This window comes from Pongo abelii, chromosome 11, assembly GCF_028885655.2.
Source record: "Pongo abelii isolate AG06213 chromosome 11, NHGRI_mPonAbe1-v2.0_pri, whole genome shotgun sequence".
NCBI classification, from domain to species: domain Eukaryota; kingdom Metazoa; phylum Chordata; class Mammalia; order Primates; family Hominidae; genus Pongo; species Pongo abelii.
The window spans coordinates 28,500,821-28,515,078 of NC_071996.2; the positions used below are offsets into that span (position 1 = coordinate 28,500,821).

Consider the following 14,258-nt stretch of genomic DNA (forward strand, 5'->3'; position numbering starts at 1 on the left):
GGGTGCGGATGAGTGGGTTATGCTTCAGAAACTACTGGTAGGTCAGGCCAGTGAGTGGTTCATGTGGAGGAGGAAAGCAGAGGAGTGCATGGGAGCCCTTGGGGGCCTTAAAAATTACCCGCAAGAAGGATAAACCAGAAACTAAAGAGATGGTTGCCCACAGTGGGAAGGGTGGGTACCCATGGGGCAGCAAGATGGCGGAATGGAGACGGATTGGGAATGAGAAGGAATGATACTTCTCTGAGTATCTTTGTATTTAGAGCCATCGTAATGTTCCATGTACCCTGAAATAAATAATTAAACCCAACTAGGGTGTAGGGGAACCCAAGATGGAATACAAACAGTAACACATAAACCTAACTCATATGAAAACACAACCACACTGATGGGAGTGGGAGACAAAGAAAGCAACAGAACCAGCCCAGGCAATTCGGGAACCAGTATTTTAACTGGACTCTATAAAGCCAAAGTAAAACAGACACTAATACTGTAATGTAGTTAGTAAATGTGTTTCTTGCAAGGAGATGTGTTAGCAAATGGGATGTTACTTTACAGATACACCAAGATTGAACACATAAGGTAATACATTGTAGATGATGGGAGCTAAGCTGCTCACTGTAGGGGAAAGAAGTTACAAGTAAGGAAAGAAGGAAGGCCAAAACAAACCCCAGGTGTTGGACTGGAATTGGAAGCATCAGTGTCAATGTTTTTTTTTTTTTTTTTTTTTTGTTTTTGAGACAGGTTCTCATTCTGTCACCTGGGCTGGAGTGCAGTGGCGTGATCATGGTTCACTGCAGCCTCAACTTCCTGGGCTCAGGTGATCTTTCCACCTCAGCCTCCCAGGTAGCTAGGACTACAGGTGTTTGCCACCATGCCTGGCTAAATTTTTTGTATTTTTTGTATTTTTTGTATTTTTAGTAGAGATGAGGTTTCGCCATGTTGCCCAGGCTAGTCTCAAACTCCTAGGCTCAAGTGATCTGCTCACCTTAGCCTTCCAAAGTGCTAGCATTACAGGCGTGAGCTACCACGCCTGGCCATAATTCATGCTTTTTGATATATATATATATAAGACATAAAGATAGAGAGATGAAAATGTGTGTGTGTGTGCATGTTGAGGGGGGCTCAGTATAAATATTTGTATTTTCTAGCTCTGGTCACTGAGAGGGCTCGGAAGCAAATGGACCACAGTAGCAACAAGTACCAGTTGCTGTAGCAGGTCTTGATTTCTAAATGCCATTCTCCAATGAAAGGAACCAGGGCTCCTTGGAGAAATGGTTGATTCCAGGGCTGACGTGGGAAAGATACAGATGAGTCTGGAATATACTGTGATGCTGGAAAGTAAAGATGTGCCTAGGAAAGGTCGAGGACGCACTGAAAGGTCAGAGGCGGTAACCTGAGGGGCTCCCAATGGCCAGAGCTGGAACAATTTGAGAACAAAATAAACAACGGTAGTGTTGGATTATAACCTATATAATAAAATAAATGTCCATGATTCCATGCTGATATAAAAATCTACTGAATAAAGAAGTAACTAAATGATGGTGAGGGACAGCTCATGGACATTATCATTAAGTGGACATCATGGTAATGGCTGTGGCAGACAAGACCCACTCACTGATGGATGCTAAAGTGGGAATTCATATAAAGATACGTAGATACAGAGTGGGAAAAAAGCTGAGGAGAAACAGGATGTTTGCATAATCTCAAAGTCTCTCCACATGATTATATTAGTGTTCCAGTGGAGAAACTTGGCAGACACCACTTTAGCCAAGCAACCAAGGTAAACATTACCAGTAAGAAGACATATCGACATCACAAGCCCCTTGATAAGATGCACCAAGAAGGACATATTGCTTCTGGGGAATTCTTGCAAAAATGCATAACCTCACCCTAGTCTTGGGAAAGCATTAGACACACACACACACTGAAGGCCAGTCTATAAAACAACTGTCAAAGGTGTCAAGGTCACAAATGATGAGAAAAGACTGAGGGACTGTCACAGATGAGGAGAAGAAGGGGACACGTTGACCAACTGCAGTGTGGACTCCTGGAACACTGAACGGACATTACTCAATAAAGCTGTACCGATTGTAATTTCCTGTTTCTGATCATTGTCACGCAGGAGACGTTAATGTTAGAGGAATCTGAGTAAAATACAGACGGCAACTTTCTGTACTATTTTGCAAGTTTTCCTTTAGTTTAAAAATATTTCTAAATAAAAAGTTTTTAAAAAATGACTGATGCTTATGTCCTGCCCTGTGAGTGAAGGGAAACTCTCATGTTTGAGCTCTTGTTTTATGCCAGGTATACTCTGCACATTTCCTAATTGAATCCTCACAACCCCATGTAAGGTGAGCACTTGTCTTTGCACGAGGAGAAAATGAAGTTCGGAAATGTTAAGAAGGCCACATAGTGAGTAAGAGCAGGACTGGGTTTCAGAATCAATGAGTTAATGAAGACTACAAACATACAGTCTGATACCAGCTATTTAAATGTATTCATAGAAAAATGAGTGGAGGGAATACATCCAAATATATTTGGATAATTATGGGTTATTATAACACAACCCAAATGTCATCAGCCTTCCCAGCCTGTGCATATGAAGGCAGTCATGTTCACAAACACAATACTGAGGGCTGGTTTTTACTGACACGTGTTCACTGGAACTTCTGGCTCCCTTGCAGTGACCTCCTGCTCCAGGTGCTTCTGTGAGTTCCCAGGAGGATGCTTCCTCCTGGGAAACTGGTGCAAGCTCTAGTCACCTCACAGTGTCCTCTCCAGGTCCAGGTCCCCTGCCAGTGTCTGCCACCTGCACAGCTATGTGGGGGGCCAGCATTCATACCAGTATTGCTCTTCCAAAGCCAAATCTAGTGATGCCCCGGGGATGGAGGGGGCTGCTTCTGCAGATGTGGGAGAGCATCCCCTCCCCAAAGCCACTCTCCCACCACACCACACCTCCAAAAGACCCTCAGAAACAGCTGCCAGTGCCTGGCTCTTAGTCTCTCATCACATGTTGTTCAGAAGCATTCTGGCACTAAACCCCGCACCAAGAAGCTAACAACGCTGTCATCATCCTAACGCCATTTTATTTTTAAATATAAGATTTATAATTATCACTTAAAAGATATATACATCCTCTACGTTTCATTTTTTTATCCAGAAACTTTAATTGCAGAGATAGCTGGCATGTAAATGGACACAAAGGGCCACAGTGTCCCGCAGAAAGCAAATGGAAGGGACTGACCTACTGGTGACTTTCATTCTAGAATCAGGTATGTGTTGAGAGCTTTGTCCCGCAGGTTCCTCATCTCCTCGAGCAGCTCCTCTCCGGCCTTCTCTGCTGGTTGTGCTTGATCTTTCACTTCTCTGAGTATCAAAAAACCCCACAAGGAAACATGAGGACACTTAATAAAACCACGCAAGTCACCCCCCGCCAGCAGTGCTGGTGAAGGTCGGAGGAGCATTTTGTTTAATATACAAAGAAGGTTTTCACCACAGTTAGTAACAGTTTACTTACCAGTGAAAACACTGAGCTTATGAATGATTCAAACCTGGCTTCTGGCCTCAGCTGCATCAGTTTCTGAGCACGGGCAAGTTACCTAAGAATCCACAGCCCCTGTTTCCTGATGTGCGAATGGTGTAATTCCCATCTCCCAGCATTGTAGCGAAGGTGAAATTAGATCTTATTCACAGAGATCCTGGTGTGAGGTCTTCTAAATGCTCAGTCAATGCTGGCTGGTTTTTCATCTTTATGAATGAGGTAGATACACACTATTTCTGACTCTGGCAATGGCTCCAGAAGAGTGAATACCTCAGGGAGGGTTGTGCACCTGGACCAAGTAGTGGCTGATGTGGAGCCGAGGCTGATGTTGGTGTGGTGGGGATTGCTGGGTAGAACTTTGACTGGATGTGGTATAACATTGACAGGTGCAGTGGGAGTATACAAAGGGCTGAGAGATGGGGAGGACCTGGGCTTCTTAGGGGCCAGCTTGCCTCTTGGTGGGTTGGGGCCAAGGGTTAAGATGGAGACTCGGCTCAGAGACTGGATCACCAGCATCCAGATATGTGGGAGGAAATGATGAGTGTTTTGGTTAAAAGGATATATGTCTTGTTCAAAGACTGTGAACTCAGCTATATAATCTGCTTGGGCAATATAAATCCAATATAAAATAAAGTGCTTCTGAGACATTTTTTTAAAGAGGGTGACATGTTTGGCAAATGGCTGACAGTTTTGGAAAACCAGAAATACCTGAAAATGGAGAATTAAGATGTTCCCTAATGCACATAATTAAAGAAATTAATTGGTACCATTTTATGGAATCATGTTTAAAAATATATAGATCCTGTCTCCCCTTAGAGATACTGAGTAATACTGTGTTGATCTAAGGAGTGCTGAAAAATGTGTCAGCAACTAAAGTCACAATCTCACAGTTCCTTGAACATTTTATAGAGAATGTGATTCCCCTGTGGGTCTTGAAAGGGCCAAGACCGCTGTCCAGGCAGCAGAGAATCTCTCTGGTTAATTTCAGCCATTGAGAGAGAGCAGATGATTCTTTGCATCCATGAAAATAAATGTTTGCCAGAAACCAAATAAAGAACAGTCTTCAGGGGGAAATGGGACACTGCTGATGTGTTCTTTTTGTTCCGTCCCTGTCTGTCCAGGCTCTGGGTGTCTGGCAGGGAGGACTCTGTTGGCTTCTGGCTGGAGAGAAGGAGGTAAGGAAGAGGAAAAAGTAAGAACAGAGAGGAAGAAACTGAGCACAGGATTAGGCTTGATGTGAGCTGAGGAGAGTTTCTGAACCAAATCACTTTTGAAAATGGTCTGTGGGATATTAACTTGCTGAAATACTATGCAACAAATAAAATGATAATTATGTTGACAATTTTGGTTCACAAAAAATGTACATAAAATAATTTTACCTGCCAAAGAGGTAAATTTAAAATGTCATGGAAATGTTTATTGCAAATGTGTGAAATGTATATATATTTTTTGAAAAAATTAGAAGCTGACTTGATGTGCAGAAAATGTTTATAGTTCATTGTTAGTTTTTTTTTGTAAAGTAAAATACTAAAATTTTACTAAAAATACGTAAAAAATGATATACTAAAATTTACTAAAAATACGTTAAAAATGATATACCACTTTGGGTGAACATGTAAAGTAATAAATTCTATTTTGTTTAGTGATAATTTGATAACCAAATGCCATTCAACATTAGCTCCATGGTACGAAGAGTGAAGACTCATGTAAAAGAGCAAGTGAGTAGATAGGTATTGAATATCACCTTGCTCCTGGGGCAAGCCATTCTATGTCCAAGGTAATATTTGAAGTAGAAAAAAAAAAGGTTTTCATTTAAAACCCTATGTCAGGTTTTTGAAACTTGAAGCAAACACAAAGTGCATCTATGTGTTGAGGTGCAAGAGGTTTTATGTGCCGGGTAGCAGAACACAATATTCTATTAATTAACTAATTAGTTAATTAACTGATCAAAACAGATGCTTACTGGAATTCCATTTAAAATTTTTTTTCCTACATTTTCTTTTACCAGAAACTGCCAATCTATTTTCTGAGCAGTGTTGGCTGCTGCAGGTCTCTGGAACTATCACAGACAAACCAGAGAGACCTCATACTGCTCTAAGAAATGTGAGCACTCCTTTCAGAAAAGGCAGGCCCCCCACAACAAAGTAGACGACAAAATGAGAAAATAAATTTGCAGCATATATAAGAAAGGGTAATTATCTTTAATAAATGAGGAACTCTTGCAAATAAGGAAGAAATATAGGCAAAATAGGCAAAACAAGTCCCTCATAAAAGAAGAGAAATGGTTGAAAAGCATAGATAAGTTTTTAGTATAACTTGTAAACAAAGAAATTAAAATTAAAATAATGAGATGGTCTTTAAAAAAGTTCTGTCTCATTGATAAAGATGAAAAAAAAGATGACACTCTTCCATGTCGTCCAGGGCATTTGAATGCAGGCAGCTCTAACCTCTACCAGTAGGAGAGATGGTAACACACTATCTGGATGGTCATTAAGCAATATATATTAAAACCTTAAAATGCGCATTGATCTAGAATTTATCCTAAGAAAACAGTCTGACAAGTTTGAAAGGAATTATAGCACAAGGATGTTTGTTGCAGAACTATTGATAATGGAAAACACTGCAAAGAGTTTATATGTTCCTTGGCAGATTGTTGGTTAAATAAATTATGGTACATCTACTCGGAAATATAATAATTCATATGTATATTTATAAATATGTGCTTATGATATGTTGTTAAATAAAAGTGCAGAAGATAAAACAATATGTATAATATGATTGAATTTTGTTAAAACCATATGTATTTATATTGTATTTATTTATTTTTTTGAGACGGAGTTTTGCTCTTGTCACCCAGCTAGAGTGCAGTGGCGTGATCTTGGCTCACTGAAACCTCTGCCTCCCAGGTTCAAGCGATTCTCCTGCCTCAGCCTCCTGAACACTGGGGTTATAGGCACCTGCCACCATGCCCAGCTAATTTTTGTATTTTTAGTAGCGATGGGGTTTCACCATTTTGGCCAGGCTGGTCTCTAACTGCTGACCTCAGGTGATCCACCTGCCCCAGCCTCCCAAAGTGCTGGGATTACAGGCATGAGCCACCATGCCCGCTATTTATATTTTAAACCATGTATGATGGTTTCCATATATGTGGAAAATATATATTTAACTATATAGATTTATATATATTTAACCATATAATATATATTTAAACCATACACATGGTTTAAAATATAAATACATAATATAAATATATAAATATAAATATATATCTATATTTTTGGAAGACCATACATCAAAATGTATGTTACTACCTTTGGGTGGTTGTTTTTATCATATTTAAAATTTTTTATATTTTCTAATTTTTAACATAATATAAAGGCATTTTTCAAAGAAAAAGAATAAAAATAAAGTTTATACATGGAATTTCAAACTTATAAAGCATATGAACTATAGGTGGTTGACATTAAAAAGTATTCTTAAAATCTTTGTTTTAATTTGTATTTCTTTCATTACAATGAGGAGGAACACATTTTATATGTTTATTACTGTGTTTTTGAAACCAATTTTTCAAAGGATGATGCTTACTTGGCTAGTTAGCCCCTGATGGAGAGGAGGAGAGAACATTTACTGAGCTCTGGTTCACATCAGGCAACTGGCTAGGTGCTTCCATGGCTGGTAACTCATTTCATCCTTACATTTGCCCTGTGACAGGGAGATTTTATTTTCTGCATGCTACAGATGAGGAAACTGAGGCCCAGAGTTGATAAGGACAATAACTTGGCTTGAGATTTTCTATGTATAAATGGTGCAGCTCCAGATGGTCTGGCTCCAGAGCCAGTTCCTTATACAGAATGAAACTCAATCAGCTATTAATAAGAAACAAACATATCCTGAAATTGATTGATAAGCACATGGAAAATGGATTTCAGTTTTTAAAGGCTTACTTGATAACAAGATTTCAGGGAGTGTAATTGTGCCTAAAATAAAATACACATCTAAATATATGAAGCACCAGAAATGTGTCTTTCAAAGACTGAGCTATTTAGACTCAGACAACATGACAATTTTGTACTTTATGCAGAACAAATTTCATCCAAGATTACCTTTTAATAAGGCATAAAAGCATCTACTTACTTCTCCTTCCTGATGTCCTTGTAGTTCAACATAGGGAATTCCACTTTGATCATTTCTGGAGTCAACATAACTTCTACATTCTGCTCACAGAGCTCACTGCAAAGTAATAAGATGTTTAGTGGGCACTGCTTTTCCTTCCCAATGTAAAAATAGGAATGAAATATTGTGATCATTTAGGAGTTATGCAATTCTTGTGGTATTCAACTTTAGTTCCATCTACTTTTGTTGTTTACGTTAAAAGAAGCATAAGGTTGATAAATTGCTGTCCACCAACAAACAATGGTAGGCATAATGGTAGTTATTTATAACCAGAGAATATAATGCAATTTTTTAAAATGGAGGTTACAGAATTTACATTCTTTTCCAGTGCACATGGAACATTTACCAAAATTGACCATATCTTGGGCTGTAAAGAAAGCCTGAAAGATTTCAAAAGACTAAAATTAGTCAGAATATGTTCTCTGACCACAATGGAATTAGAATAGAAATCAATAGCAAAGAAGATCACTAGAAAGCCCACAATGGCTTTAAAATTAAACACTATATTTCTAAATAGTCGTCTTTTTTTTTCCCAATGTTTTTGTGGTCTGCTATCCCTTAGAGCAGGGATCAGTAAACTTTTTTCTGTAGAGACTTAATGGGTCATATGGTCTTTGTTACAACTACACAACTTTTTTTCTTGCTGTTGTAGCAAGAGAGAAATCATAGAAAAATACACAAGTGAATGGGTGTGGTTGTGTTGCAATAATACTTTATTTACAAATATAGGTGGTGGGCCACATTTGGTTCTGAGCTATAGTCTGCTGACCTCTGGCCTAGAGCTTTGTTGTTTGATGGTTCAAGCTGGGCCACTGCATGTCTGGGTTTCAGCTGGAGCAAAGCAGGGAGGGATGGTGTGCAGGAGACACACTCACTCTTTTAAGAGCTGACCTCAAGAGTGGACTGTATCTTGTCTGCTAACATTCCATCAGCAAACACTTAGTAAAATGGACAACTTAACTGCAAGGGAGGCTGGGAAACTTAGCCTCCAGTTTCAGTGCTTCTAGGACTTTAGAAGAACAGGACAACTAATTTTTTGACAGCACCCATCTCCACCACACTCAATTAGAGAAATGCTTCCAAGACCATCAAAGGGCAACAAAGGCTTCAAAAGTCTGGAATTACAAACAGGGACACTTTACTCAGCAGTGATATATGTAAAAAGAGGTGGGCATCGCAATTTTCTATTAAGAAAAATACCCTTGAAATCTGCAAAAGTTGTTCTAGCCTCATTAGATTGAAAGCTAATATTTACTGAGTAGCTGCTACATGCAAATCACTATGCTGGTGCTTTGCAAACATTATCTTCCCATTAGCAGTTTCTTTGTCTCAAAGGTGGGCATAATAATAAGAGCTCATCATAAGGATTAAATGAGACTGTTTGCAAAGCACTCCCTGGCACACATTTAATGCTCAGCGAGTGTTGGTTATTATAATTACTATTCTCATCAGCATCAGCACCTCCTTTAATTCTGACAACCCTCTATGAAGTAGGTACAACTACTCCCATTTCAAAGATGAGGAAACGGAGTCAAGATAGTGTGCACATCAGTGCTGAATGGAGGAGGAGTTGGGTATGTTTGGATCTGCTGAACATCTCCCCAGTGGGCCTGGCAGAAAGAAGCTGAAGCAAATATGAATCACCCCACCCTGGCCGCAGCCCTCTCAAGAAATGCTGTCATGCAGTGATTTGAGTAGATGGCAATTCAACATTCCTTTTCAGAGCTGAAGTCCAAGCTCTAGAAGCTCAGGTATTGTCAAGTATCATTGCATGTGGGCACGTCTTATTTGCCTCACATATTAAGGATTCCACCAATTGATTACTTACTTGTAAAAATGTACTTAAACTATCAATATAGTATGTGTTTATAAAAGAAAAAATAGAAACCGTAATCAACAAATACTTATTTTTGAGTATATATGGTGTGAAAGATGCTGTAGTCTGATGTGTAATAAAGCATTTCCTGCAATCACAAGCAGGCTGGCAGTGATCCTAGTCTGATCATGACAGTGATAATTTGCTATCAGTGCTTGAGTTATCAGAATTTCTTTGCTTTATCACAGCTGATGGTGTAATTTAGAATGCAAAAGTTTTTATGTGTTAAGAGCAAAAACATTTTTGAACAATGGAGCTAAGGAGTGCAGATCAGTAGGGTTGCTACAGGAGGCCAGGTCCTCAGATGGCCTTGGTCAATCCAGCTCTTCCCCCTCTTGCTTGCAATTCTTGGACAAGGATGTACTGAGAATGCAACATCCTAAGATAAACAACAGGGCTGTGTCCTTGTTCCTCTCAGAACAGAATGTTCTGCAATGCTTAAGCTCAGCGATCCCTGTGACACTCAGGGAATAAAACCCAAAGTAAAGTGCTTTTGGGGTCCCTCAGCTGTGATGCAATGTGGGAGACATGCAGACGAGACTGGGTCTACCCTGGGCAGCTTTACTAAGCCTTGGTGGACTGGCTCACCCTGGATCCTAGGCTTCTGTTTATTCTTGCTGCCTATCTATGAGTCATACATCTGCTTTGCCTGACTTACTGTTCTTGTGTTCTGTCTCACTAAACTAGACCTAAGAACCTTTGCAGATGTCAAAGAAACAGAGAAATATGTTGATAAATATGGACGCTCCTTGACTTACAATGAAGTTAGGTCCCATTAGACCCATCGTGAGTTGAAAATATCGTGAGTTGAAAGTGCATTTTTGACTTATGATAATTTCTACTCATAATGGGCTTATCTGGATAGAACCCCACCATAAGTCGACGAGTGTACTGGATGAGAATAACTTTCACACCGCTGTAAAGCTGAAAAATCATAAGTCAAACCAATGTAAGCCAGGTACTGTCTGTAGTTTCCATAATATTTTGATAAGTGACAGGAGTTAAATACTGAGAGCTTCATTTGCGAAGTGAGAAAGCAAAGACCATGTATAGGCACAATTCATTCATGAGCCGCATCTCAAATAAAAATGAAGACATCCATCTCACCACAGAAATATACTTCAGAACACTTCCTTCACTCACTTCAAGGCAATGCAGTCCCAGGTAACTGCTACCAGCGCAGGAGTCAGAACCAAATGCAGAATGATCAGGCAGGCACAGGGCTGGGCGCTTGGCCTGAACAGTGATCACAGCCCAGACACTTCATGCCAGTACTTCACGCCAGTCACACAGAAGCACGCAGGAGCATCTGGCTTTTGGTAAAGCAGCTAAGCTGGCCTCTTGTGTTTCCAGCTTTTCACTTGTCCCCTCCTCGTGTTTTCCCAGAACTCCCCACTGGACCAGGAGTCTTCTCATTCCCATCACCTCTCCTGCCACTGACCCTCAAGCCTGAACTCTAAAAACGCTCTGGTGATTTTATACTGAGTTATAAGTGAGACTTAAAATGTTCCCTCCCCAGAGGTAGTTTAATAGAAACAAAGTGCAAAGCTAAAGGAATGGGTCTTCAGTAATAGGAGTTCAGGAAATAGCGGGTAGGGAGGAACTCTGGGACCAAGAGTCTTCCTAATGTGCCGGAGCTCTTGTCATGCAGGGCTGGTGGCCCTCTTTGTGCTATACCCTGACTCTGCTGTCACAGATACAGCAGCAGATCCAAGTGCTCCTTTATATCCCCAAAGATATGAAAAATCAAAATTGAAAAATATCAGAAATATGTATTCATCTTCTACACTTGAGACATAACACTGGATGGAGGAAAACCTCTTGGGACATGAATACCTCTTCATCTGATGTTTTGGAAATCTAACCATGTATCTTCTCCTATTCTTATTTTCTCATAATGTTACTATTGGGTGATACAACTTCATTCTAAAGTGAGCTGTTGCTTGCCTACCAAGTGTCAGACACCGGGCTAGGGGTTTGGAATACCAGGGTCATTAATGGTAGTATATCTAATTATCAAAACCTTACTATGTGTGAGGCACTGAACTAAACATTGGACATGTAGTAATTCATTTGCTTTTCATAGGCACCCATGAGATGGGTCCTGGGATCATTCCATTTGAAGATGAGGACATTGGGGCACTGAGAGGTGAAGTCAGTGGCCCAAGGTGTACTGTGAGTGAGTGGCAGTGGTGGGGGTGGTGGTGTTGAACCCACAGCCTACCCCTTCATCACACTATTCTATACAACATTTCGGGTGCTCTATACTCTTCTAATGGAATCTAATTTTAATGAGAGATGAGTTTGTATACAACCTTATGCTATGTTGGTTAATTAAACTAGAAAACTTAAATGAATTTTACTTTTGCCTGGTAGAAAGTATCTGCTTTAAAACATATGGAACTTCTAATTTTCTCCCTGAAATTATATGGTGATATAATAAGTAGCTAAGTATATTTTTTAAAAAGAGGAAGTAATGACTCAGATCTAGAGCATTTGCAAATGGGGCAATGCCAGGTGAGCCAGCTGGAAACACGTGTGAGCTGGACGTGCGAATGCTGTATGCTCTGGTGCTCATGATGGAGAAGCTGCCCTGGGACAAGGGCACAGGCTCTGCTTGGCTCAGGTTTCCCATTCTCAGCTCTGCTGCTGTGTCTGTGGCCATCAGTTGTAAATGAGCGTAGGGATAGGAGATTCAAGACCATTTTCACTGGCTGTTGCGTGCTGATCAGTAAAATCAAATGTAAGTGCCTTACTTCTGGACTTGTATTTCTTTATGCCCATCCAAGTCCTACCTATCTTTCACATACTAACCCAAGTCCATGTGACCACTGAAGCCTTCCAAGGCCATTTGGCACCACCTCAGATCTCCTCTCCCTTGAGCTACTGGAACAGCTAAAGATCAGGAAGCCGTAGAGCTTAGAGACTGTCGATTCTCCATCACGAATTTAACATCTTGTCTAGGTGATGGTACGGATGGGTGTTAGCCTTATCTTCTCATTTGAGCTGCAAGCTCAGGAACTGTGTGCTCTTCTGAAGTTCCTCACAGCACCTTACATATTTTTGGAAAACAGACCACATTAGAGGCCAAAGGTTAAAAAAAAAAAAAAAAAGTACCGTTCAACTGTTTCTAGTCTGTCTTCTTCTGGTAAGGCATCAAGAATGGCAGGGACGTCTATCGGAAGCATAAATGAATTGAAAGAATCGCAGCTGTGGAAAAACCACACAAGCAGTCAAAGATAGAGTCACACTAGAAGTCTTGGGGTCTTTACATAATTTTCTAAAGCATTTTTATTTTACCACTGGCGAGGCCTCTACTACTCTGTCCTCCCTCACTCTTGAAAAGCCATTTATGGTTCCCAGAGGCAAAGGCAGGGGATGCAATAGGCCCCAGGCAAACCCGGGAGAATGTTGCCAAGTAAGACACGTCCTGGAGTTTAAAAAGAATCATAGAATTTTTCAGTCTGTAGTGTTTACATTGTATTATCTCCTGGGGTGAGTGTAGTTAGATACTGATATGGTTTGGACCTGTCCCCACCAAATCTCACGTTGAATAGTAATCCCCAGTGTTGGAGGTGGATTCTGGTGGGAGGTGATTGGATCATGGGGATGGAGTTCTCAGGAATGGGTTAGCACCATCCCCTTGGTGCTGTTCTCACGATGGTGAGTGAGTGAGTTACCTTGAGATACGGTTGTTTAAAAGTGTGTGGCACCTCCCCGTCACTCTTCCTCCTGCTCTGGCCATGTGAGGTGCTGGCTTCCCCTTTACCTTCCGCCATGATTATAAGTCTCCAGAGGCCTCCACAGAAGCCGAGCAGAAGCTGTCCTGCTTTCTGTACAGCTTATGGAACCATGAGCCAATTAAACCTCTTTTCTTTATAAATTACTCAGTTTCAGGTATTTGTTTATAGCAATGAGAGAACAGGCTAATACAGGTAGTTTACTTTTGGTCCTAGTATTTTCCCTCCACCTTTATACTCCTTCTTAGACATTCTATTCCATTTCATATCTTCCTCCCCACCTCCTTGTGTATTGTTCAGTATTATAACTTTAGAGCTTCATATAAAAATTTCTGGGTATTGAGAATGTTAAAAGAATTGAGATAGGGTGGAAAATACATTGTTATTTTTAAACTTGGCAGCAGCCCTTTGTTTCAAATTGATGGAATGAGCACTTTTTTGGGGTCTCGACTCCTTCCATACACACATTTCAGATGACATAGAAGGAATAAAAACCGAACACACAACAGCAAAGAGAACAAGAGAAAAGACATTAGTGGATAAAAATTTTCAATCATTTTCTGGAATAAATTTCTAGAAGCCTGAAGAATGCTGTCTCATGAAAAACAGCGAAGAATGACAGAGCCTGGAGCCCACTCGGAAGGAAACAGACCTCCTCACAGATGCTGGAAAGGCTGAGGCTGAAGGTAGGGCAGGAGGCAGGAATGGAAAGCAGGGATTAACTGACGGCTCCTTTGTGTGTGCACATATGTCTTTGCGATAAGATTCTTATCTTTGTTTTGTTATTGTGCAAAAATGCACCCACTTGCCAAGTATGAAGACTGGCTGAAAAAAAAATTATAGCATCATGGTTTTGACTAATGGGAAAAGAATGAGGAAAGCATCTGTGAGCTGATGAAGAATGACTTTCTGGAGATATTAAGTGAAA

General features: G+C 40.3%; 1 protein-coding gene across 12 annotated transcripts in view; it reads right to left on the reverse strand.

The window, feature by feature from the left end:
- Positions 1-3,066: 3,066 nt before the first annotated feature.
- Positions 3,067-14,258, reverse strand: part of CFAP221 (cilia and flagella associated protein 221) — a 113,800-nt gene continuing 102,608 nt past the window's right edge. For 8 of the 12 annotated variants that reach the window (XM_002812412.4, XM_054549238.2, XM_054549237.2 and 5 more), the window contains 3 exons: positions 12,708-12,800; positions 7,676-7,771; positions 3,067-3,366 (listed from right to left, as the gene is read on the reverse strand). In XM_002812412.4, the coding sequence (XP_002812458.3) occupies positions 3,258-3,366; positions 7,676-7,771; positions 12,708-12,800 (298 nt within the window). In that variant the 3' untranslated portion in view covers positions 3,067-3,257. Of the gene's footprint in view, positions 3,367-7,669; positions 7,772-12,404; positions 12,643-12,707; positions 12,801-14,258 lie in introns of those variants that run through there. The other 4 variants (XM_054549240.2, XM_054549242.2, XM_054549241.2 and 1 more) reach the window with 2 other exon arrangements.